We start from the raw sequence: 23989 nt of genomic DNA on the forward strand, positions 1-23989 counted from the left end.
CTCTCCCCATAGGAATACATTGCCTGCTGCCCTAAATTCAACCTGATGCCTATGTGGGTTATGATTGCCATCTCAAGCTGTCTTCAATGACAATCCATCAGGCCACTATGAGGATTACCTGTGTTGAGTTTAAGCTTCCTAGAGCAACCGGAAGTGGTTAAATTACCCTAAAAGTGGTTTTGATATACCCAACCTGCAGTTTGTATAAACACTGAGTTCAACCCTCTGTAAATCAGTCAGTTCTTAACGTAAAGACTTGAAACTCAGGATTCTGTAAAAGCCTACCCCAATGAGGATATGTGTTTATTTTCAGCTTCCTGTGACAACCGGAAGTGCCTTGAATTGGGGTCATAGGGGCTGTTTCAAAGGGTTAAAAAGGTCACATCTTTCTAAAATGTCATGTGTGCGATTAGGCAACCCTCATGAACTGGTACATATTATAAAAACAGATTTTTATCCGTTTTTTTTGGCCCTTTTTGGAACGTTTACAAATTCTATCTAACTAAGGGTATTCGTACATTTCTAGTCTTCAAAGCTATTGAGGGGATTTGTCTAGGGGGTCATAGCTTAAACATGTCTATGGCAATGAGGGGAGATGCGTATGTGAGTCTCGAGCTAATCAGACCATTGATATAAGAAGGCTTGCCCCTGGACACTTGTAACTTAACTGGGTGGCACAACGTGGCACCCCCGACATCATACTTGAATACTGAGCCAATAGCAGCATCTATATATTAGAAATGGCCTTAGGCCCCATAAAGTTCATAAACGAGATGGGCGTGGCCACCCTACCTTCATACTTGAGGCTTTAGCCAACCGCAAAATAGATATACAGTACCAGTCAAATGTTTGGACACACATACTCATTCAAGGGATTCTATATTTTTACTATTTTCTACATTGTAGAATAATATTGTAGACATCAAAACTATGAAATAACACATATGGAATCACATAGTAACCAAAAAAGTGTTAAACAAATAAAAATATATTTGAGATTTGACATTATTTTAAGTAAACACCCTTTGCCTTGATGACAGCTTCGCACACTCTTGGCACTCTCTTCGCACACTCTTGACAGCTTCATAAGGTAGTCACCTGGAATGCATTTCAATTAACAGGTGTGCCTTGTTAAAAGTACATTTGTGGAATTTCTTTCTTTCTTAATGCGTTTGAGCCAATCAGTTGTGTTGTGACAAGGTAGGGGTGGTATACAGAAGATAGCTCTATTTGGTAAAATACCAAGTCCCTATTATGGCAAGAACAGCGCAAGTAAGGAAACAGAGACAACAGTCCATCATTACTTTAAGGCATGAAGGTCAGTCAATGAGGAAAATGTCAATAACTTTTTAAAAGTTTCTTCAAGTGCAGTCACAAAAACCATCAAGCGCTATAATTAAACTGGCTCTCATGAGGACCGCCACAGGAAAGGAAGAACCAGAGTTACCTCTGCTGCAGAGGATGAGTTCATTAGAGTTACCAGCCTCAGATTGCAGCCCAAATAAATGCTTCCCAGAGTTCAAGTAACATCAACTGTTCAGAGGAGAATGCGTGAATCAGGCCTTCATGGCCGAATTGCTGCAAAGAAACCACTACTAAAGGACACCAAAAATAAGAAGAGACTTGTTTGGCCCAAGAAACTCTAGCAATGGACATTAGACCGGTGGAAATCTGTCCTTTGGTCTGATGAGTCCAAATTTGAAATGTTTGGGTCCAACTGTGTCTTTGTGAGACGCAGAGCAGGTGAACGGATTATCTATGCATGTGTGGTTCCCACCGTGAAGCATGGAGAAGGAGGTGTGGTGGTGCTTTGCTGGTGACACTGTCAGAGATTTATTTAGAATTTAAGGCACACTTAACCAGCATGGCTACCACAGCATTCTGCAGCGATACACCATCCCATCTTGTCTGCGCTTAGTGGGGATATCATTTATTTTTCAAAAGGACAATGACCCAAAACTCACCTCCAGGCTGTGTAAGGGCTATTTGACCAAGGAGAGTGATGGAGTGCTGCATCAGATGACCTGGCCTACACAATCAGCCGACCTCAACCCAATTGAGATGGTTTGGGATGAGTTGGACCGTAGAGTGAAGGAAAAGCAACCAACAAGTACTCAGCATATGTGAGAACTCCTTCAAGACTGCTGGAAAAGCATTCCAGGTGAAGCTGGGTGAGAGAATGCCAAGAGTGTGCAAAGCTGTCATCAAGGCAAAGGGTTTGAAGAATCTCAAATATAAAATATATTTTGAGTTGTTTAACACTTTTTTGGTTACAACATGATTCCATATGTATTATTCTCAGTTTTGATGTTTTCACTATTATTCTACAATGTAGAAAATAGTAAAAATAAAGAAAAACCCTTAAATGAGTTTGTGTGTCCAAACTTTTGACTGGTACTGTATATTAGAGTTGGCTTTAGGCACTTAAAGTCACAGATCTAGGATCAGTTGACCTCCACATAATGTTAACATGAGCCACTAATATCTTACTTCAGTATTGTCTATAGCAGTTTCTTCATTAAGACTTATATTTGGCCTTAATATACACTGCTCAAAAAAATAAAGGGAACACTTAAACAACACAATGTAACTCCAAGTCAATCACACTTCTGTGAAATCAAACTGTCCACTTAGGAAGCAACACTGATTGACAATAAATTTCACATGCTGTTGTGCAAATGGAATAGACAACAGGTGGAAATTATAGGCAATTAGCAAGACACCCCCAATAAAGGAGTGGTTCTGCTGGTGGTGACCACAGACCACTTCTCAGTTCCTATGCTTCCTGGGTGATGTTTTGTTCACTTTTGAATGCTGGCGGTGCTTTCACTCTAGTGGTAGCATGAGACGGAGTCTACAACCCACACAAGTGGCTCAGGTAGTGCAGCTCATCCAGGATGGCACATCAATGCGAGCTGTGGCAAGGAGGTTTGCTGTGTCTGTCAGCGTAGTGTCCAGAGCATGGAGGCGCTACCAGGAGACAGGCCAGTACATCAGGAGACGTGGAGGAGGCCGTAGGAGGGCAACAACCCAGCAGCAGGACCGCTACCTCCGCCTTTGTGCAAGGAGGAGTAGGAGGAGCACTGCCAGAGCCCTGCAAAATGACCTCCAGCAGGCCACAAATGTGCATGTGTCTGCTCAAACGGTCAGAAACAGACTCCATGAGGGTGGTATGAGGGCCCGACGTCCACAGGTGGGGGTTGTGCTTACAGCCCAACACCGTGCAGGACGTTTGGCATTTGCCAGAGAACACCAAGATTGGCAAATTTGCCACTGGCGCCCAGTGCTCTTCACAGATGAAAGCAGGTTCACACTGAGCACATGTGACAGACGTGACAGAGTCTGGAGACGCCGTGGAGAACGTTCTGCTGCCTGCAACATCCTCCAGCATGACCGGTTTGGCGGTGGGTCAGTCATGGTGTGGGGTGGCATTTCTTTGGGGGGCTGCACAGCCCTCCATGTGCTCGCCAGAGGTAGCCTGACTGCCATTAGGTACCGAGATGAGATCCTCAGACCCCTTGTGAGACCATATGCTGGTGCGGTTGGCCCTGGGTTCCTCCTAATGCAAGACAATGCTAGACCTCATGTGGCTGGAGTGTGTCAGCAGTTCCTGCAAGAGGAAGGCATTGATGCTATGGACTGGCCCACCCGTTCCCCAGACCTGAATCCAATTGAGCACATCTGGGACATCATGTCTCGCTCCATCTACCAACACCACGTTGCACCACAGACTGTCCAGGAGTTGGCGGATGCTTTAGTCCAGGTCTGGGAGGAGATCCCTCAGGAGACCATCCGCCACCTCATCAGGAGCATGCCCAGGCGTTGTAGGAAGGTCATACAGGCACGTGGAGGCCACACACACTGCTGAGCCTCATTTTGACTTGTTTTAAGGACATTACATCAAAGTTGGATCAGCCTGTAGTGTGGTTTTCCACTTTAATTTTGAGTGTGACTCCAAATCCAGACCTCCATGGGTTGATAAATTTGATTTCCATTGACCATTTTTGTGTGATTTTGTTGTCAGCACATTTAACTATGTAAAGAAAACAGTATTTAATAAGAATATTTAATTCATTCAGATCTAGGATGTGTTATTTTAGTGTTCCCTTTATTTTTTTGAGCAGTGTATATGACTTTGTGGTTGTGGGTGGATTTCAACTGCTGGCTGGAATTCTCACTCAACTGTACCACTAATATGAACCTGTTCTACAGACTCTTGTAGACTACTATGCACTGAAAAACAGTTAATATGTTACAAATCAAAGCTTAACATTGAAATTTGTGATTTCAAATGATTAAGTTAAATTCAGATAGGCATGTTATGTGCTCTCTAACACAAACATAAAATGTGTTGTTATTGCTGTAGACCTTTTAACAGATCTAGGAGCAGTTGACCTCCACAGAATGTTAACATTAGCCACTAATATCTGACTTCAGTACAGTCTATAGCTGTTTGTTCATTAATACTTATATGTGGCCTTAATATACAGCATATGACCTGGTAAAGGAGAGGGGGATGGGAGGCTGCTCAATGATTGGCTGTAGTGTAGGGTGTGTCATACAATGTATCAAAATTTCAACTGCTGGCTGGAATTTTCACTCAACTGTACCACTAATATGAACCTGTTCTACAGACTCTTGTAGACTACTATGCACTGAAAAACAGTTAATGTTACAAATCAAAGCTTAACATTGAAATATGTGATTTCAAATGATTAAGTTAAATTCAGATAGGCATGTTATGTGCTCTCTAACACAAACATAAAATGTGTTGTTGTTGCTGTAGACCTTTTAACAGATCTAGTTGACCTCCACAGAATGTGCACATTAGCCACTAATATCTGACATCAGTATAGTTTATAGAGGTGTATCTGTCTGTCTGTGTCTTTCAGTTTCTATTTAGACTACATCAAATATGAAGAAGCTGTGCAGCCACACCATGTTCAACATGTTACCTAATTAGCTAGCTAGCTGACAATCTGGTTGACCTGTAGCATATAAACATTTGTTGGCACAGAAAGAAAGGGGATATGAAAAATGATTGATCAAATTCCTCCTGCCACTATCTGACTGGGTTAATAACTTAATATTAAGTTAATATGGACCCATTGTCTTAGACTTGAACTCTTGGACCAAACAGTGGGACTCTGATTTCAGCCATAGGGACTTGTGACTCGACTCCTGACTCCAACATTGGTGACTTTGACTCAACTCAGAGTAGCCATAGGGTCTTGTGAATTGACTCTGACTTTTGTGACTCAACTACAACACTACTGCCATTGCATGGCTACTACTACTGCTTCAACTACCAATTCTAGCAAGTTGTACCCCAGGTTGGGTACACTTTTCTGCTGCTCCCTCAAAAGCATTAAGCAGACATTTTGATTATACCTCCCTCCCCATAACTCTCTGTTGTTAATATCAGTAGGCTGTTTGAGTGGTCTGTGGGCAGGTAATTCATCTGATTGCTGATGGGTTAGGTTGCTAGATCGAATATTAACCTGCCATAAGCTACTTTTGTGTCAGCAAGTCTCCCCAGTGAAAAATGTACATATCCACCACTCCATCTCTCATGTACAGACCATTCAAGTAGCTGCACTTAACACCTCACTGATACTGATTGTGTAAGCTACAAACCCAAATTGTCTAAGGAAATGTGGCTAACAGTAATAACATTGCAGACATATTCAGAAATCTGGGCTGATGGAATCATTGTTATGCATATCTACTGGCCATAATTTCCGCTTGAGGTCCTGCCCCTCCCCCACTGCAAAGTGCACAAAAGTACCAAACTATCAAAGGTTTTATAGGTCAACACAGTCCCCCCCCTCCCCTGTCCTTTGTATATTATTTATATATACTTGTGTTCCCATATGTACTTCCTGTATTGATTTGTTGTTAATAAAAATATAATAATAATAAAAGATACACAGTTCCCCCTCCCCCATGTTGCAGCATAAATCTCTGCCCAAGGTTGCCATGTACACTATTTTGTGGTTTATTGATGTACTTTTAAAACTTTGCGGCAGGTGAAAGGTTTTGGTCGCTAGGTGGAAGTTGTTATACTACTTCTATATTGCAACGTTACCAACATGGCATTTTTAAAAAATCATTAATTTCCCTGTATTCTGCTAAAATTGTGCTAGTGAAGGTGGGTTTTGAAGTCTGGTTTTGAGCAGACTCCTAGAAATTTGAAATTGACCTGGCAAGCCTGTCCCTGCCTGAGCGTGATCACCACTGAAGTAGCTGTGCAGCACGTGTTTTAAGGAAGAGGAGGATGGTTGCAGATGTTTGCATTCATGCAAGAAGGTAAGCTATTAACTAAACTGTTAACCAATATTTTAGCTAAAATTGTATTTGGTGTATTGACAAGCAATGCATGTTCTCGTTGTCTTTATTTTTAATGAATTAATGTCAGTCATGTATGTCTTTCGGTGGAATCCAACATGCATTGACATGTCTGAAAGCCGCATTGTGTCAGATATACTGCGTCATGACAGATTGAAATTGGCAGGTTTATCCAAACAATTCATTAATGCGCAATTGTTACTTTGCATGTTTCTACCTTATAGTTATTTGTGGCTTGCTAACGGTTAGTGTGCTAGCTAACTGTTAGCGTGCTAGCTAACGGTTAGCGTGCTAGCTAACGGTTAGCATGCTACCCATGCTAGTTAAAAAATAATAATATGCTAGCTATGGTTGCAAGCTAGCTAATAAGTTTAGCATAATTGGTAAACGTGTCTTTGATTCAGAATACATGATTGTGGTTAACAATGTTACATGCATTGGAAAATAATATTGCTATAGTGTAACAAGCTAGCAAGAAAAGCCAGTTCCTTTTCATCTATTTTGTCAAGTTATAAGCCTGTATGTGTGTTAAAATATTTAAACCCCCTCATTAAATTCATGTATTGAAGTTGCGCCCGTTTTTTATAGCCCTTTCTTACCCAAATACCGTTTTTTACATTGAAATAATTCAGATGAAAATAAGAAATATGTTAAACTAATTAAGAAATAAGTGACCAGATTTTTTTTATTGAAAACCATGGACATTAGTTTGGGTGGGGGGAGGGGCGTGGTGCGGTTCCTAGTTCTTTTTTTTTTTGCACATAAAAGAGTGAAACACCACAACAAGAATAAGGGTTGTGGAAAGTGTCAATTTTGGTAGGACTGTGACAATTCACTGTCTTGAAAAATACATACATACAATACATACATATATTGGCAGATTCTTTAACCAAATCCCTATTTCTTACACAGATTTTTTAAGATCTAAAACATAATGGAAGATAAGAGTCCAGGAACCTACAAAGTAACCAATGCGGTATGTTTTCTGATTTGCCTAGTATTTAGAGTACGCTTGCCTTGCTTTAGCCAAACCACTCATACTGATTCTCTTTTAGTCCATCCATAAAAACAGATTCAGCTTTAGTTGCATGCAGGAACTTGCATAATGTGCTTATGTTATGCTTATACTTGCTTTTTTACCTTGAAAGTAGTTTAAAAAAACAGAAATTGTAATAGATGTTTGTTGGACCTCTATTAGTCAATGATAACAGTCATTGGTGTCCCCCAGCCCATCCCCTGTTGTGTGCCGAGCAATCTTGTCATTCTATTAAGTCTCAACTATTCTTTTTGTCTTCCTTTACAAAGGCACTGCAGAGGCTAAGAAGGCGCATGTAAAATCTAAAGAAGCATAGTTCAACTTGTGAGGCCAGATTTGAAAAGGAAAAGATAAATCCCGAAGCGCAGGTTTGTCAGTTGTTTAGAATGAGGATACTGGGGATGGTTGAATCGTTATCATATCCTATTGCCTAATTTGCACATGACTAATATCATTTTATTGTATCCTTAGATGTCAGACACCGAGGCTGCCAGTACCTCTGAGGCTGCCAGTACCTCTGAGGCTGCCAGTACCTCTGAGGCTGCCAGTACTTCTGGGTCGATAGTCAATGTGTTGGATGATGCACCACCGTTGATCAGAACAGACAGTATATACGTAAGTTAAAGTGTCATTCAACACCAGCACATACTGTAAGTTCTTGTGAATCAGCTTTGTAAATCAAAGATGGGCAAGTGTGCACTTTCATCCCATATTCATAGTATTATAACATAAACAAGTAGAGGAGCACAGTCGTAACTAATCAAAATGTGCCGGTGTCCAAATACTTTGTCATCTGTCTAGTTATCCAATATAATTTTTTTCTTCAATACAGTTGACCAAAGCTATGCTTGGATACAAGACTGATGACTCAATAACCAGCATTGGCAACAGTGTAGATGGTTATGTCCCAGGATCATCAGAGGAAGGCAATTTTTATGAAGAAAATCTGACAGGTATGTCTATACTTTACATACACATGGACCTATTCTTAATTACAATGTCCTGTTTGAAAATTACATGTTTTCCACTGATGTTTTCCAGGAGAGATGTCAGTGATTCGGGCCAAAAAGCCAATGACCAAGGGAAAGCTGGGGCAAAAGAGAGACTCACACGGTAAGCATGTTTCCTGCTGCCTTCAGTCAGTGTAAGTCTGATGGCCTTGAGATAGAAGCTGTTTTTCAGTCCCAGCTTTGATGCACCTGTACTGACCTCGCCTTCTGGATGATAGTGGGGTGAACAGGCAGTGGCTCGGGTGGTTGTTGTCCTTGATGGTCTTTTTGGCCTTTCTGTGACATCGGGTGGTGTAGTTGTCCATGAGGGCAGGTAGTTTGCCCCCGGTGATGCGTTGTGCAGACCTCACTACCCTCTGGAGAGCCTTACGGTTGTGGGCGGAGCAGTTGCCGTACCAGGCGGTGATACAGCCCGACAGGATGCTCTCGATTGTGCATCTGTAAAAGTTTGTGAGTGTTTTTGGTGACAAGCCAAATTTCTTCAGCCTCCTGAGGTTGTTTTGTTGATGTTGAGTGTGAGGTTATTTTCCTGACACCACACTCCGAGGGCCCTCACCTCCTCCCTGTAGGCCGTCTCATCGTTGTTGGTAATCAAGCCTACCACTGTAGTGTCGTCTGCAAACTTGATGATTGAGTTGGAGGAGTGCATGGCCACGCAGTCATGGGTGAACAGGGAGTACAGGAGAGAGCTGAGAACGCACCCTTGTGGGGACCCAGTGTTGAGGATCAGCGGGGTGGAGATGTTTCCTACCCTCACCGCCTGGGGGTGGCCCGTCAGGAAGTCGAGGTCCCAGTTGCACAGGGCGGTGGGTCTCGAGCTTAATGACGAGTTTGGAGGGTACTATGGTGTTAAATGCTGAGCTGTAATCGATGAACAACATTCTTACATAGGTATTCCTCTTGTCCAGATGGGTTAGGGCAGTGTGATTGCGATTGCGTTGTCTGTGGACCTATTGGTGCGGTAAGCAAATTCGAGTGGGTCTAGGTGTCAGGTAGGGTGGAGGTGATATGGTCCTTGACTAGTCTCTCAAAGCACTTCATGATGACGGAGGTGAGTGCTACGGGGTGCTAGTCATTTAGCTCAGTTACCTTAGCTTTCTTGGGAACATGAACAATGGTGGCCTTCTTGAAGCATGTGGGCACAGCAGGCTGGGATAAGGATTGATTGAATATGTCTGTAAACACACCAGCCAGCTGGTCTGCGCATGCTCTGAGGACGCGGCTAGGAATGCCGTCTGGGCCAGCAGCCTTGTGAGGGTTAACACGTTTAAATGTTTTACTCACGTTGGCTGCAGTGAAGGAGAGCCCGCAGGTTTTGGTAGCGGGCCGTGTCAGTGGCACTGTATTGTCCTCAAAGCAAGCAAAGAAGTTGTTTAGTTTGTCTGGGAGCAAGACATCGGTGTCCGCAACGGGGCTGGTTTTCTTTTTGTAATCCGTGATTGACTGTAGACCCTGCCACATACGTCTTGTGTCTGAGCCGTTGAATTGCGACTCTACTCTGTCTCTATACTGACGCTTAGCTTGTTTGATTGCCTTGCCTAGGGAATAGCTACACTGTTTGTGTTCGGTCATGTTTCCGGTCGCCTTGCCATGATTAAAAGCAGTGGTTCGCGCTTTCAAGTTTTGCGCGAATGCTGCCATCAATCCACGGTTTCTGGTTGGGGAAGGTTTTAATAGTCACCGTGGGTACAACATCACTGATGCACTTTCAAATAAACTCGATCCCAGTCCACGTGACCGAAGCAATCTTGAAACGTGGAATCAGATTGGTCGGACCAGCGTTGAACAGACCTGAGCACAGGCGTTTCCTGTTTTAGTTTCTGTCTATAGGCTGGGAGCAACAAAATGGAGTCGTGGTCAGATTTGCGAAAGGAGGGCGAGGGAGGGCTTTGTATACGTCGCAGAAGTTAGAGTAGCAATGAACCAGAATCATGCCAGCCCGGGTCACGCATTCCATATGCTGATAAAATTTAGGGAGCTTGTTTTCAGATTAGCCTCGCTAAAATCCCCATCTACAATAAAAGCAGCCTCAGGATATGTGGTTTCCAGTTTACATAGAGTCCAATGAAGTTCTTTCAGGGCCGTTGAGGTATCTTCTTGGGGGGGATATACACGGCTGTGATTATAATCGAAGAGATTTCTCTAGGTAGATAATGCGGCCGGCATTTGATTGTGAGGAATTCTAGGTCAGGTGAGTAAAAGGACTTGAGTTTCCTGTATGTTGTTATGATCACACCCCGAATTGTTAATCATAAGGCATACACCCCCGCCCTTCTTCTTACCAGAGAGATGTTTGTTTCTGAGATGCGTGAAGAAACCGGGTGACTCTACGTACTCTGATAACGTATCCCGAGTGAGCCATGTTTCCGTGAAACAGAGAATGTTACTATCTCTGATGTCTCTCTGGAAGGCAACCCTTGCTCGAATTTCGTCTACCTTGATGTCAAGAGATTGGACATTGGCGAGTAGTATACTCGTGAGATGTGGGCGATGTGCCCGTCTACAGAGCCTGACCAGAAGACCGCGCCATCTGCCATCTGTGGCGCCGTTGTTTTGGGTCACCTACTGGGATCTGATGCATTGCCCTGGGTGATAGTCGAAACAGAGGATCCGCTTTGGGAAAGTCATATTCCTGGACTTAATGTTGGTAGTTGACGTTGCTCTTATATCCAGTAGTTCTTCCCGGCTGTATGTAATAAAACTTAAGATTTCCTGGGGTATCAATGTAAGAAATAACACATTAAAAAACAAAATACTGCATAGTTTCCTAAGAACGCGAAGCGAGGCGACCATCTCTGTCGGTGCCATAAGTATTCTGGCCGTACTGTGCTGGTCCAGATCTGTTTTGTCTTCATCAGTTAGTGTATTTCCAACCATGCCAGCACAGAACGGTTCAGTTTGGATTGTACAGTGGTGTGAAAAAGGTTAGGATGGAGTCTGCCTTCATTTCAGCATGGTATTGTGCTTTCCCCTCTCAATACATGGCTGTATCTGTAGGGTTTGGGTGGCTGTAGCCGTCCCTCTCATACCATATTCAATAGGCTTGAATGGCACAGCTGTTATAAACCTGCATTTTGAGTTTTTCCAACAGTTATCGCTTATGGATTGGTTGATAGGTTGGATTGGGTGAAACTGACATGATTTCCACTGATGTTTTCCAGGAGAGATGTCAGCGATTCGGGCCAAACAGCCAATGACCAAGGGAAAGCTGGGACAAAGGAGAGGCTCACACAGTAAGCATGTTTCCTGCTGCCTTCAGTCAGTGCGTTTTCACTCTGTAGTGTCAGCTTATGGTACTGTGCTGGTCCAGATCAATCCTGTTTTCATCAGTTAGTGTATTTCCAACCATGCCAGCACAGAACGGTTCAGTTTGGATTGGACACAAGTCAAGACGTTAGATCTGAACTAGTGTGTCAGGATAGATGATAACACAGAAGGATTACCACACTTTACATTGTTTTTCCTGGGTGAGGGAACTTAATTTAATAAGTATTGCTTTTATTAGAAGGATTACATTGCAAACCTTTTGATGGGCTTAGATTTCATACAGATTGACTCTGCCTTGATGTCAGCATTGCACATTCTTCTCTCACATCCTTCTCTATGTAGTTATTTAGTTGGGATTGTTAGTTTAACCTCAACACTCTCTGCAGATACAGCTGCAACCTGGTAGAGTTAATACAGAGATGAACACATACTGTATTGTACTCAACCTTTATTTAATGTAGTCATTCATAATGTCATCTCTTTCCAAAGGTGCCAAAGGAACAAAAAGGTTTTGGTCGACAATAGAGGTGGATGCAGTTGAAGATTCCTTGATGAATTTTATCCGAATGGGAAAAAGGCCTGGAAAACAAGACTGTGAGAAATGCATTGCTGCTTCTCCCCAAGCGCTAGTAAACAGGGACTGGAGAGCAGTAAAGTTCTATGTACACAACAAAATAGTTGCAGATCAGAGATAATAAGTGTATAAGATGCTTCTATCTTGGTGTACCTCTGAGGATTTAATGGGACTTACTTGACTTAAGCTCATAGGCAGTTGATGAATGTCCTCCATCTCACTCTGTTTGGGGGAAGTTTTCCCAGGTGGGTTGTTCACTTTTGGAGTGACTAAGGTCTCAAGAATACAAAGCCTGCTGACTTTGAATGTTACAGAAAAATAAAATACATTTTTCTAAACTATTAATCTGTTACTTGGATATAATGACTCCATTACTGAAATGGTTGTTCCAGTTTAAATACTTTACAGTAGAACTACACTACAGTAGAACTACACTACAGTAGAACTACACTACAGTAGAACTACACTACAGCCGTTGAGTTGCCATCCGTGTTGCATCATTGTGGCATTCTACATGCAATATTTTCAGTCATAAAATAGAATGAATGCATCAAATATCGATGTAATAAATGTATCACTAGTCACTTTAAACAATGCCACTTTATATAATGTTTACATACCCTGCATTACTCATCTCATATGTATATACTGTACTCTATACCATCTACTGCATCTTGCCTATGCCGTTCGGCCATCGCTCATTCATATATTTATATGCACATATTCGTATTCATTCCTTTACACTTGTGTGTAAAAGGTAGTTGTTGTGAAATTGTTACATTACTTGTTAGATATTACTGCACGGTCGGAACTAGAAGCACAAGCAATGCGCTACACTCGCATTAACGTCTGCTAACCATGTGTATTTGACCAATTTGATTTGATTTGATTTGCAATGTGCGGTCTCAAGTAGGTGGTAAAATTACAAGTGATCTTTTTTCAAGAAGTCAGCAACTTTCGGTGATTTCCTCATATTAGATTTTTTTTCTAGCTCATGAGTGTAATTTCTGTGCTTCTATGATGTCTGGAAAGCAGGGTCCTAAAAAGGTATGTAAATGTGAGGAGTCCTAAATTGGTTAGAAATGCAAGACTGTGTGTGTGTGTGTGTGTGTGTGTGTGTGTGTGTGTGTGTGTGTGTCTGACGCTCCTGTGTGTGTCTGATGCTCAGGTGTGTGTCTGATGGGCATGTGTGTGTGTGGTGTGTTACCTTGCTAAACAGGAGGTTTAGTTGTTTCCCAGAGCCATGGTATCCTCCCTGTGACAGGAAGAGTTTCACCTGCTCCTGGACCTGCTCCTCATCCAAGTGCCAACAGTTCTCATCATCCACACTGGCCCCTGCAGTGGGGTCTGGGGCCCCTACACACACAGAGAGAGACAGAGAGAGAGGTTAGTAACACACACATTTCTCATCATCCACGGACCACTGGGGCCCGAGGCCCCTACACAGGCAGGCACACAAACACACAATGAGACATTCTACATTTGATTTGTTTAATAAAGAACTCTAAATCTAATTTAAGGTAACGTGTGGAGCTGTAGAAACCTTTCATCCTTTCACCACTTTACCTACCCGTCTCTCTAAGGTAAATAAAGGCCAGGTCTTTAGTGCTGTTTAGAGGTGGACAGAGCTTTAGTTTACAGGCAGGATCAGACTAATGAGCAGCATTGATCTGCCCAGCCTTTACCTTTAGCACAGAGTCAATGTCCTCAGTGGGGCCTACACACTCACACACTCACCGTGGACCTGGTTGATCTCAGAGTTAGTTGACAGGATCTCATCTGCCAGTTTCTGTGCGGTGGGCAACACCTCTGTATGATGCACTGATATCAGGTACTGGACAAACTTCTGCAGCTGATCTCGGCTCATCTGGAACAGCGTCTCTGAGATGGGCAGGTGCAGTTTGACCTGCTCGGGCTTCCGTACGCGGTACAGGGCCAGCGCTACCACGTGGGCGCAGTAGAATATGTCCTTGTTGCCGCAGCTACAGGTCACCGCGGTGATCTTACAGCGGTCGAAGCTGACGCTCACGCTGCAGACCATCTCAGGCTGAGAGGACGTGGCCGGGTCTGTTACCGTACCACTCAGATGGAACCCTGGGAAGGAGGAAGAGAGAAGAAAGTAAAAAAACAATGCATTTCAACAAGCCTTTATTGTGCATCCACTATAAAAAGAGGAGAGGTGAAAGAAAGGGGGGTGAGAGATAGGATATAAAAGAGGATGATATAAAAGAGGAGAGGGGGAAAAAAAGACAGGGCTATGAATTTCAAGCCCATTATGATTGGGGCGTCATGCAGGACTTAGGACACAGAAGCCCAAACCTGTCTAAAACATCAGGGAGATGTTAATTAAATCAAGCAATTGACATTTTATTGATTTTAAAATGACTAAGCCATGTCTACTCAATAAAAGGCATGTCATGCGTAAGGATCACGTAAACCTTCCTAAACCTTATGAAAAGGGGTGCAAAGATATTCCATATTCTCCGAACATAAAAGCATGGCCACATTGAGTACAGATAGACGTCCTGTGGCAGGTTGGGTCAACAACGATAGCAGCACAGATAGGGAGAGTGAGAGATGCAAAGTATGTGTGTGTATCAATAATGGAGCCCGCTCATTTGAATAGTGTTTGATCTCCTCCTGAGCGCTGCGTTTCCAGAGGCAGGGGGGGGGGGGGGTGCGCATTATTCCACTATGAATATGCATGAGGAGGGCAGGGCTGCTAGCACTGGTATTAAAACACACACTGATGAGCATATGAAAGAGACGCGGCCAGCGTGAGATCATGCATTTATTAATATTGGGGAGGGGCCAGGGAGACAAGAGTGGTATGAATTAATGTATGCGCTTCGTAGAGAGCGCGAGAGAGATAAAAACATATTGGGGCCAAGTGGAGACATACATGCATAAATACGCTTATCAAAAGGGATGTGGCTTGCTGTGATATCAGCAGTGTAATAACAGGGATATCAAAGCTGCTGCCGCTACTCGACATGGGGCCGTGCGTTACCGGAGGGAGGCTTGAATACGGCATCCCATACAAGATGAGACCGCAACGAAAGTGGTCGCAACCCGAAGCCTACCCCCCATGCTAAAATAAACCCTTTATGAAGAATGAGCGGCAAAAATGGGGGAGCAGGTAGAGGTAGACATCTAACCCTGTGAGACTCCATGCCGTTTGTTTGATCCCCACGGCCTTTGGATGGAAGGATTCGGGCCTAAGCCGCGTCTCAGAGCAATAATGCTACTCTGAAAAACAGTGTGTCTGTGTGTGTGCGCGCGCAAGGCTCAGAAACCGGTTCAGTGTGTGCTCTCCAACCTTTCACAAGCAAGTCCCAGTCCAAAGAGCGGAATAACAAGAACATCAGAAACATGTGCGGCTCAAAAAGAGAACTCGGGGCAGCTCTGATACACGCCTGTAGAAAAACTAACACCTACCTATCACTTATTTTTAGCAGACCAGAAACCTACACCATACAATGACCAATAGGAATAAAATGGAGACGTCATACAAAAGTTTGATAAAACACAAAAGTCCAGATAGATTCCATAACACAAGAAACACCAAAGCCTATCACATTTTAAGACTGCTACCATGGCTCTTTATTGGGTGCTCCCTCCCTCTCTTACACACATACAAAACATGAAAACGCACAAAACACACACACACCTTTCTCTCCCTCTTCTTCCCCCGACTGCTGGTTGGTATGAGGCCTTCAGTATCTCATGTGCTAGCTATTAGACTGTGTGTTCCCGTCACCTGCAGCTGCAGAGTGCAGCTTAGGGCTGTTGCTGTGTGTTGGAAAGGCCAGGGCGCACTTTCAAAGGAACCGTGACGGACATTTTTAGAACAAGGCCTCTGTGAGGTTGCCCTAGAAACCCCTTATGACCGGTCTGGTGAAATCACACTTGGCTTCAAGCACACCCTGAGTGTGTGTGTGTGTGTGTGTGTGTGTGTGTGTGTGAGTGAGTGTGTGAGTGAGTGTGTGAGTGAGGAGTGTATGCAAGCAGTAGAGAGTGAGTGTATGTGTAAACCCACAGGGCCCCCGGACCACCCATACACTTGGGGGCCCACATCAAAGCACTAGCCTAGATACTCTCTCTCTCTCTCTCTCTGCTTTTGAAACCGTATGAGTGGTGATAAGCCAGCAAGCTCTCTCGACCAGCTACAAGCCCTCCTTCCTCTCATTCAACGACATGGGGCCCCCAAAATACCAAAACCCTGATCTTATTTCAGGGAGAAGGAGAGGCCAAAGCCCCTCCAGAATTAACCCACTCCGACCCACAGGAGGAAGAATGTAGGCTTTATATAGGATTTGAGCATTCCCACATTAAAAGACCTAGTTGAGGCTGGGAGGCTGCTTGCCTAAGCACAAAAGCTCTCAGTTTGCAACCACTGGGGTAAATTAGACTGAGCATCATACATATATTTTCAAGTCAATGCAGACAATTCAGCCACAGCGGCGGGTGGTTCATGAAATGTATTTGCTGAATTGGTTTATGAGTAACTGTCACTTAGATATAATATGACACAGTCCTGTGTGTGTGTGTGTGTGGTTTATAGAGAAGAGGATAGAGAGAAGAGAAGTATTCGCCACTTTAGCTTTGAGATCTAATCAAATTACCCCAATTTGAGCTTAGCAGAAGAAAGCAATAGAAGGGGATCCTATGGTAGCCAGGGGGATCCTAAGATAGCCAGAGGGATCCTATGGTAGCCAGAGGGATCCTATGGTAGCCAGAGGGATCCTATGGTATCTAAAGAGCATGTTGGTAGTCTGGAATTCCATCTGGCCTGAAAGAAGATCTACTGTAGAACCAGAGTTGGGATGCATATCCGTATGGGCCCTGGTCAAAAGTAGAGCACTAAATAGGGAACAGAGTGCCATTTGGGATGGACACTTGGAGTTCTGGGTGGAACTAGGAACCCTTCGAAAAGTGAGTGAGCAATTTGTTCAGCCCTTAGTGATGTCATCCATCTGAAATTACCTCAAAGGGCTTAGTTTATACGTTCATATGAGAAGAAAATAAAGAATCAGAGGTTTCAGGGTGTACACCTCACATGTGTGCAGTCTTACTGGGAGAGGGGGGGCATAAGAGGTGCTTATGTATATTCCCATGTGTGTGTTAGAGAGAGAAGAGTGTGTGTGGTCCTATAAGGAAGACCCCGTACAGAGATCATAAACACAGATCAATGCATTAAGCAAGGGACGCTGCTTTAGGGGTGTTAAACTGTGTGCGCTCTAGGTGAGGGACAGGCTGGAATAACACAGCTGAGCACCAAGGGCGGCCCTGTTTGTGCCGTGACCCCTCTAACAGAGCAAAGGCCTTGTCCTCCACAGGTGCTGACACACACACAGACACAGACAGCCAGGTGTATAAAATTATATATATATATTTTTTTAAATCCAAACATTCTGTGAATTTCAATTCCATTACTTCGACATGCAAATGTGACTGCAAATCTGCATATTAATCATCGGGATGGAGTGTGTGTGTGTGTGTGTTCACGTCTGTGTATGATTGGAGGTGTCATCCTACGGCTGCTGAAATGACAGTCTACTCTGGTCTCGTCGGGTGAAGCCGCCACTTAGTTGCCACACGATCCGTCAGGAATAATTTCCAAACTATCACTTACAAAATGGAGTCTAATTTGATTGAATTGGACTTTCAGGCCCAGCCAGTTTACTGGCCTGTTGAGTGATTCTGTAGCTTGGCAAGAGGATGGCTGTCTTGACTAGACAGCAGGGCTTTGGCTAGTCTATGTTTGAAACCACATGCCTCAAACTAGGCTTCGGTCTATACATCCCCCAACCATGTGTGGAGTTCATTAATGGGTGAGAAATTATATATGCATGGAAGTGAACGTGCGTAATTACCAAGAGAAGTCCCTCAACGGTCTCTTGGCTGAAGATGAATGTAACGGGTTGGTGTGTGTGAGTGTGTGTGAAGATGAATGTACTGGGGATCCATTGAAAAGCCAATGTCAGCTCTTTAAGGCAGAGTGTGTTTGTAAGGACAACCCTCTACATTAGGAAGGTGATTACAGACAGTGACAGAGGGCAAATGAGGCTAGACCTACATCAAAACAGCTACGATGGCCATAAAGTCATGAGAATGGTACAAATCCACGCTGGAAAAAAAGCACACATTAAAAACATTCCACTTGGAAAGTCACCCGACACACTCCTGACTCCTAAAGTATATCTCCTACTCCCACAAACACACCCTTCCTCTTTCCTCCTTCCTTTCTCGAATATGTGACTTCTCCCTTGCTCCCCTTCCCAACACATACGTTCTCAGTGATGCCTAGCCCTAAAGCATACTACACGCTCTACACAGACGCAAGATTTGGAGTGTTGTATACAAGTATTTGTTTTCATTATAAATCTGATTATTTCACATGGAGATGTAGGAATCTGGAAAGGCTAGCTAGCTTAATATATTTTTAGCCAGGCTAAAGCCAGCTAGCCAGGCTGCCAGCTAGCTACTACTAGCAAAGGAAGGCAACTCTTTGCTTTCACAAAATTAAAATTAAATGTAAACGTTGCTATGGGAGTGGGACTGGCGAGGATATCATGTTACCGAATGGTGTTCACTACACACACAAAAATCCCACAACCCACGGATGTAGATCAACGGAGTGACGATTGTAGTGACCTTAAACTGACCTGCTGTGTGTGTGCTGACGTCACACATCAGACACACACACACACACACACACACACACACACACACACACACACACACACACACACCCAGAGGGGGGGAAGCTGCATTCCAGCACTGCGCACGCACGCACACACACAAACACAGAACAAAAACACACACACATGGGTGGGAAGCATTGGGAGCGCTCAGCTGTAGCGAGGGAGAGAGAGGTTTCGCCGTCTGGGTTCCTCTGAGCTCAGCACTTCCCCTTTCTGCTTCAGCCAGCTGCGGTTAGCGTAACGCAGCCCTGCCGGCTCGGACTTAACCCCTTCCTTCCTGGAGTCACTTGGGTCGTTTACCATCAACTATTGACATCCAGATTTACTAACACCCCAGCCCCCACCCTAACCACACACATACACAGCCGAAATTAGCACACACACGCTGCCCACAGTCCAAGATAACGATGACTAAAAGCCTACACACCCATACATGCCAATTTATCAACTAGCAATCCTGAATGTATGGATGAGAGAAGTAGTGGGGGTGCTGTGGAACAAACACACACACACCTCCCTGGTCCCATCACACATAGAGAAAAATTAAACACCTAGGAAAACGACAGCTTGGAAGAGTTAACCCCCACACACCAATATTTCTTTGTTTGGCATTTTGCATTCACAGTGTGTACTGCCTACTATCCTGAGAGCCCAGATCAATAAGCATAGCTCTCTCACTTCTACACTACTCAAATCTTTTTTTGCAACAGTGTCATTTAGGATATAGTCCACATTTACTATCCATTCGTGAATGACCTGGTTTCAAGTAGTAGCCCATAGGTAGGTAGCCCATAGGCAGGTAGCCGTTGAGGGGCAGGTAGCCCATAGGCAGGTAGCCTAGCGGTTAGAGCTTTGGACCAGAAACTGAAAGGTCGCTAGCTCGAATCCCTGAGCAGACAAGGTGAAATATCTGTCGATGTGCCTTTGAGCAAGGCACTTAAAGGGATAGTTCACTCAAATTACAAAATTACATTGTTTCGTTACCCTAGAAGCAGTCTATGGCCAAAGTATGACAGCAATCCATGCTATGGTGTAGTTTCCCTGGCACTGTTTCCACATGATAACGTTTTAGCATTCATGGCACAAATCCCATCAAGTCATATATATTAGATTTGTTCAAAACATCTATAAGTGACTTTTGTTCAGCTTTACAATCCATTTTAGATACTTTCAGATGATTTGGGCATGAAATGCTAATAAATCGGTCCAATGACTTTAATGAGATTTGTGCCACAAATGCTAAAACATTACCATGTGGAAACAGTGCCAGGGAAACTAAACCAATGCATGGATTGCGGTCATAGCTTGTCCATAGACTGATTACAGGGTAAGGACACCAATGTGTCATTTTGTAATTTGGGTGAACTATCCCTTTAACCCTAATTGATCATGGCCATTTCACACATGTGTATAATACACACTTGTACATGTGTGAATCAGGACAAATATTTACACCCACCAAACTATTATATTATTGTTATTAAATTCCTCATTGAAAGGACAAAGGCTGCAGAGAGGGAACAGAACCACAACAGCTTACACACTAATTCAGTAGCAATTAGATTAGCTAACGTGTCCTAATAGTCCCTCACTGCCCCAGGCCCTGATTAGCTCCCATATGAAATCGCAAAGCATGTTACTGCACATATGGTACAAGACACATATCACTACGCCGTCTTACCTTTGCACTTAGGCTACTTCACATAGACCTACACTGGGCCTTGTCTATCAATTGGCACCAAATTCCATATAAAGTGCACTACTTTCGACCAACGCCACTATATAGGGAATATGTTGGGGATAGGGTGTTATTTGAGCTCGACTTTGTCCTTCCTGAACCTGCCTTTGTCTATGTAGGACAGAGTGACCCCGGGTCATGCTGCCCAGCACGATTGGAGGGGTAATACATCAGACATGCCATTTTTTTTTTTTACCCCCAAACAGAGACGTGTCATTCTTCACACTAACCACAGTGGACAAAGCCAGGAACGAGAGGGGAGGAATGGAGGGCTCTCACGTTTAATATCACTTGACACACGTCATCTAGCATCTCTCAGCCCTCCGCTGAGTCTGTGTCAGAGCCTCAGCCGTCACACACAAATATCAAAACAAAGGAAAAAGTCAAACATCTCACCAGCCCAGTGCTGCTATCGACAGATACTGAGGAGGAGAGAGGGAATAAAGAGAGGAAGAGGATGAGAGAGCGAGAGAGGAGATAATACGGTTCTTAAGAGGTGGTCGATTCTCCTGCCTGTGGGCAATTCCTGTAAATATTGACGTTGAGGTTAAGGATATTCCCTAAATGGATAGGCTATAAAATGCATAGCTAACATTGTCTCTTAACGCTGTAAGCATCCGACATTATATGCAGTAGCACTTTTCTTTCCTCAAACAAAACACACACATGGAGAAGGCATAGAGTGGGCCTACTGAACGCATCAACGACTTGCCTAAGAGCGGTTACTAGAATAGGGAACAGAGCACTCTGAATGGGTCTGTAGCCACTTTTGGTTTCGGTCTCTCCAGCTAAAAACGCAGACAGCTGATATTATCAAAACCCTTTCAGAATCCTATTTCCCTGAAATGGCTCTCATTACTTGTAAATAGCTACCCTTTACTGATGGATGATTGAGAAGAATTGCCCGCTACTAGTCAGAAAGGAATATCCCCCCAGAGCTCTTTGTTGACATGTGAGGTGCCATGACAACGCTGTCTGTTGTGTGTTCAGCATGGCTAGCAGACCTATGTTACTGTGTGTAAGTGACCCCCCACAGTGAGTGGTATCTGACATCACCAGGTAGGCAGCCACAACACATGCTTCACGGTATGGATGGTGTTAGGCGGGTGATGAGCTGTGCCTGGTTTTCTCCAAAACATAGCGCTTTGCATTCAGGTCAAAAGAGTTACATTTGTGTCTCATCAGACCACATAATCTTTTGCCTTATGCTCTCAAGAGTCTTTCACATGCCTTTTGGAAACTCCAGGCGTGCTGTCATGTGCCTTTTTCTCAGGAGTTGCTTCCGTCTGGCCACTCTACCATAAAGCTCAGATTGGTGAAGTGCTGTAGAGACTGTTGTCCTCCTGGCAGGTTCTTCCATCTCAGCCAAGGACCTCTGTAGTTCTGTCAAATTGGTCATTGAGTTCATGGTCACCTCCCTGACCAAAGTCCTTACCCGGTTGCTCAGTTTGGTCTGACGGCCAGCTCTAGGCAGAGTCTGGGTAGTTCCATATTTTATTTATGGAGACCACTGTTTTACCCCTCTCCATATATATGCCTCATCACAGTTATATTTCAGAGATCTATGGACAGTTCATTGGACTCTGACATGCACTGTCAACACAGCGTTGTACGAGATCTTCAGTTTCTTGGCAATTTCTCGCATGGAATAGCCTTCATTTCTCCGAACAAGAATCGACTGATGAGTTTCAGAAGAAAGTTATTTTTTTCCAGCTACAATAGTCATTTACAACATTAACAATGTCTACACTGTATTTCTGATCAATTTGATGTTATTTTAATGGACAAAAAATGTGCCTTTCTTTCAAAAAGAAGGACATTTCTAAGTGACCCAAAACTTTTGAATGGTAGTGTGTGTCTAGGGGTCGACCGATTAAATCGGAATGCCCGATTAATTAGGGCCGATTTCAAGTTTTCATAACAATTGGTAATCTGCATTTTTGGACATCGATTATGGCCGATTACATTGCACTCCACGAGGAGACTGCATGGCAGGCTGACTACCTGTTACACGAGTGCAGCAAGGAGCCAAGGTAAGTTGCTAGCTAGCATTAAACTTATCTTATAAAAAAAAAAATCAATCTTAACATAATCACTAGTTAACTACACATGGTTGATGATATTACTAGTTTATCTAGCTTGTCCTGCGTTACATATAATCGATGCGGTGCCTGTTAATTTATCATCAAAACACAGCCTACTTCGCCAAACGGGTGATAATTTAACAAGCGCATTCGCGAAAAAAGCACTGTCGTTGCACCAATGTGTACCTAACCATAAACATCAATGCCTTTCTTAAAATCAATACACAAGTAAATATTTTTAAACCTGCATATTTAGTTAATATTGCCTGCTAACATGAATTTATTTTACTGTGTCACTTCTCTTGTGTTCTGTGCAAGCAGAGTCAGGGTATGTGCAGCAGTTTGGGCTGCCTGGCTCGTTGCGAACTGTGTGAAGACCATTTCTTCCTAACAAAGACCGTAATTCATTTGCCAGAATTGTACATAATTATGACATAACATTGAAGGTTGTCCAATGTAACAGCAATATTTAGACTTAGGGATGCCACCCGTTAGATGAAATACGGAATGGTTCCATATTTCACTGAAAGAATAAACATTTTGTTTTCGAAATTCTAGTTTCCGGATTTGACCATATTAATGATCTAAGGGTCATATTTCTGTGTGTTATTATATTATATAATTAAGTCTATGATTTGATATTTTACAGACTGAGTCTGACTGAGTGGTGGTAGGCAGCAGCACGCTCGTAAGCATTCATTCAAACAGCACTTTCCTGCATTTGCCAGCAGCTCTTCGCTGTGCTTCAAGCATTGCGCTGTTTATGACTTCAAGCTAATCAACTCCTGAGATTAGGCTGGCAATACTATAGTGGCTATAAGAACTTCCAATAGTCAAAGGTATATGAAATACAAATGGTGTAGAGAGAAATAGTCCTATAATTCCTAAAACTTCTTACCTGGGAATAATGAAGACTCATGTTAAAAGGAACCACCAGCTTTCATATGTTCTCATGTTCTGAGCAAGGAAGTTAAACGGTAGCTTTTTTACATGGCAAATTTTGCACTTTTACTTTCTCCAACACTTTGTTTTTGCATTATTTAAACCAAATTGAACATGTTTTATTATTTATTTGAGGCTAAATAGATTTTTTTGATGTATTATATTAAGTTAAAATAAAGTGTTAATTCAGTATTGTTGTAATTGTCATTATTACAAATATATATACAAATAAAAATCATCCGATTAATCGGTATCTGCTTTTCTTGGTCCTCCAATAATCGGT

At 43.2% G+C, this 23989-nt stretch overlaps 2 protein-coding genes across 3 annotated transcripts in view; one reads left to right on the forward strand and one right to left on the reverse strand.

Moving 5' to 3' along the window:
- LOC120044377 (zinc finger SWIM domain-containing protein 6-like) overlaps nt 1-23989 on the reverse strand; it is a 67161-nt gene that overhangs the window by 17033 nt on the left and 26139 nt on the right. The window contains exons 2-3 of the mRNA XM_038989005.1: nt 13973-14329; nt 13443-13591 (exon numbers count right to left, since the gene is read on the reverse strand). Of these exons, the coding sequence (XP_038844933.1) occupies nt 13443-13591; nt 13973-14329 (506 nt within the window). The remainder of the gene's footprint in view (nt 1-13442; nt 13592-13972; nt 14330-23989) is intronic.
- LOC120044386 lies at nt 4261-12576 on the forward strand. Of its 2 annotated transcripts, XM_038989025.1 has the most exons (8): nt 4261-6309; nt 7261-7324; nt 7654-7752; nt 7856-7999; nt 8217-8337; nt 8426-8497; nt 11556-11627; nt 12151-12576. In XM_038989025.1, exons 4-8 carry the CDS (start codon nt 7856-7858, stop codon nt 12354-12356), a joined length of 615 nt encoding a protein of 204 aa, XP_038844953.1. In that variant the 5' UTR covers nt 4261-6309; nt 7261-7324; nt 7654-7752; the 3' UTR covers nt 12357-12576. The 2 variants fall into 2 exon arrangements, with proteins under 2 accessions (XP_038844953.1, XP_038844944.1); XM_038989016.1 differs by having other exon boundaries at nt 4261-7324.

The sequence above is a fragment of the Salvelinus namaycush genome, chromosome 1 (genome assembly GCF_016432855.1).
Source record: "Salvelinus namaycush isolate Seneca chromosome 1, SaNama_1.0, whole genome shotgun sequence".
Lineage (NCBI taxonomy): Eukaryota > Metazoa > Chordata > Actinopteri > Salmoniformes > Salmonidae > Salvelinus > Salvelinus namaycush.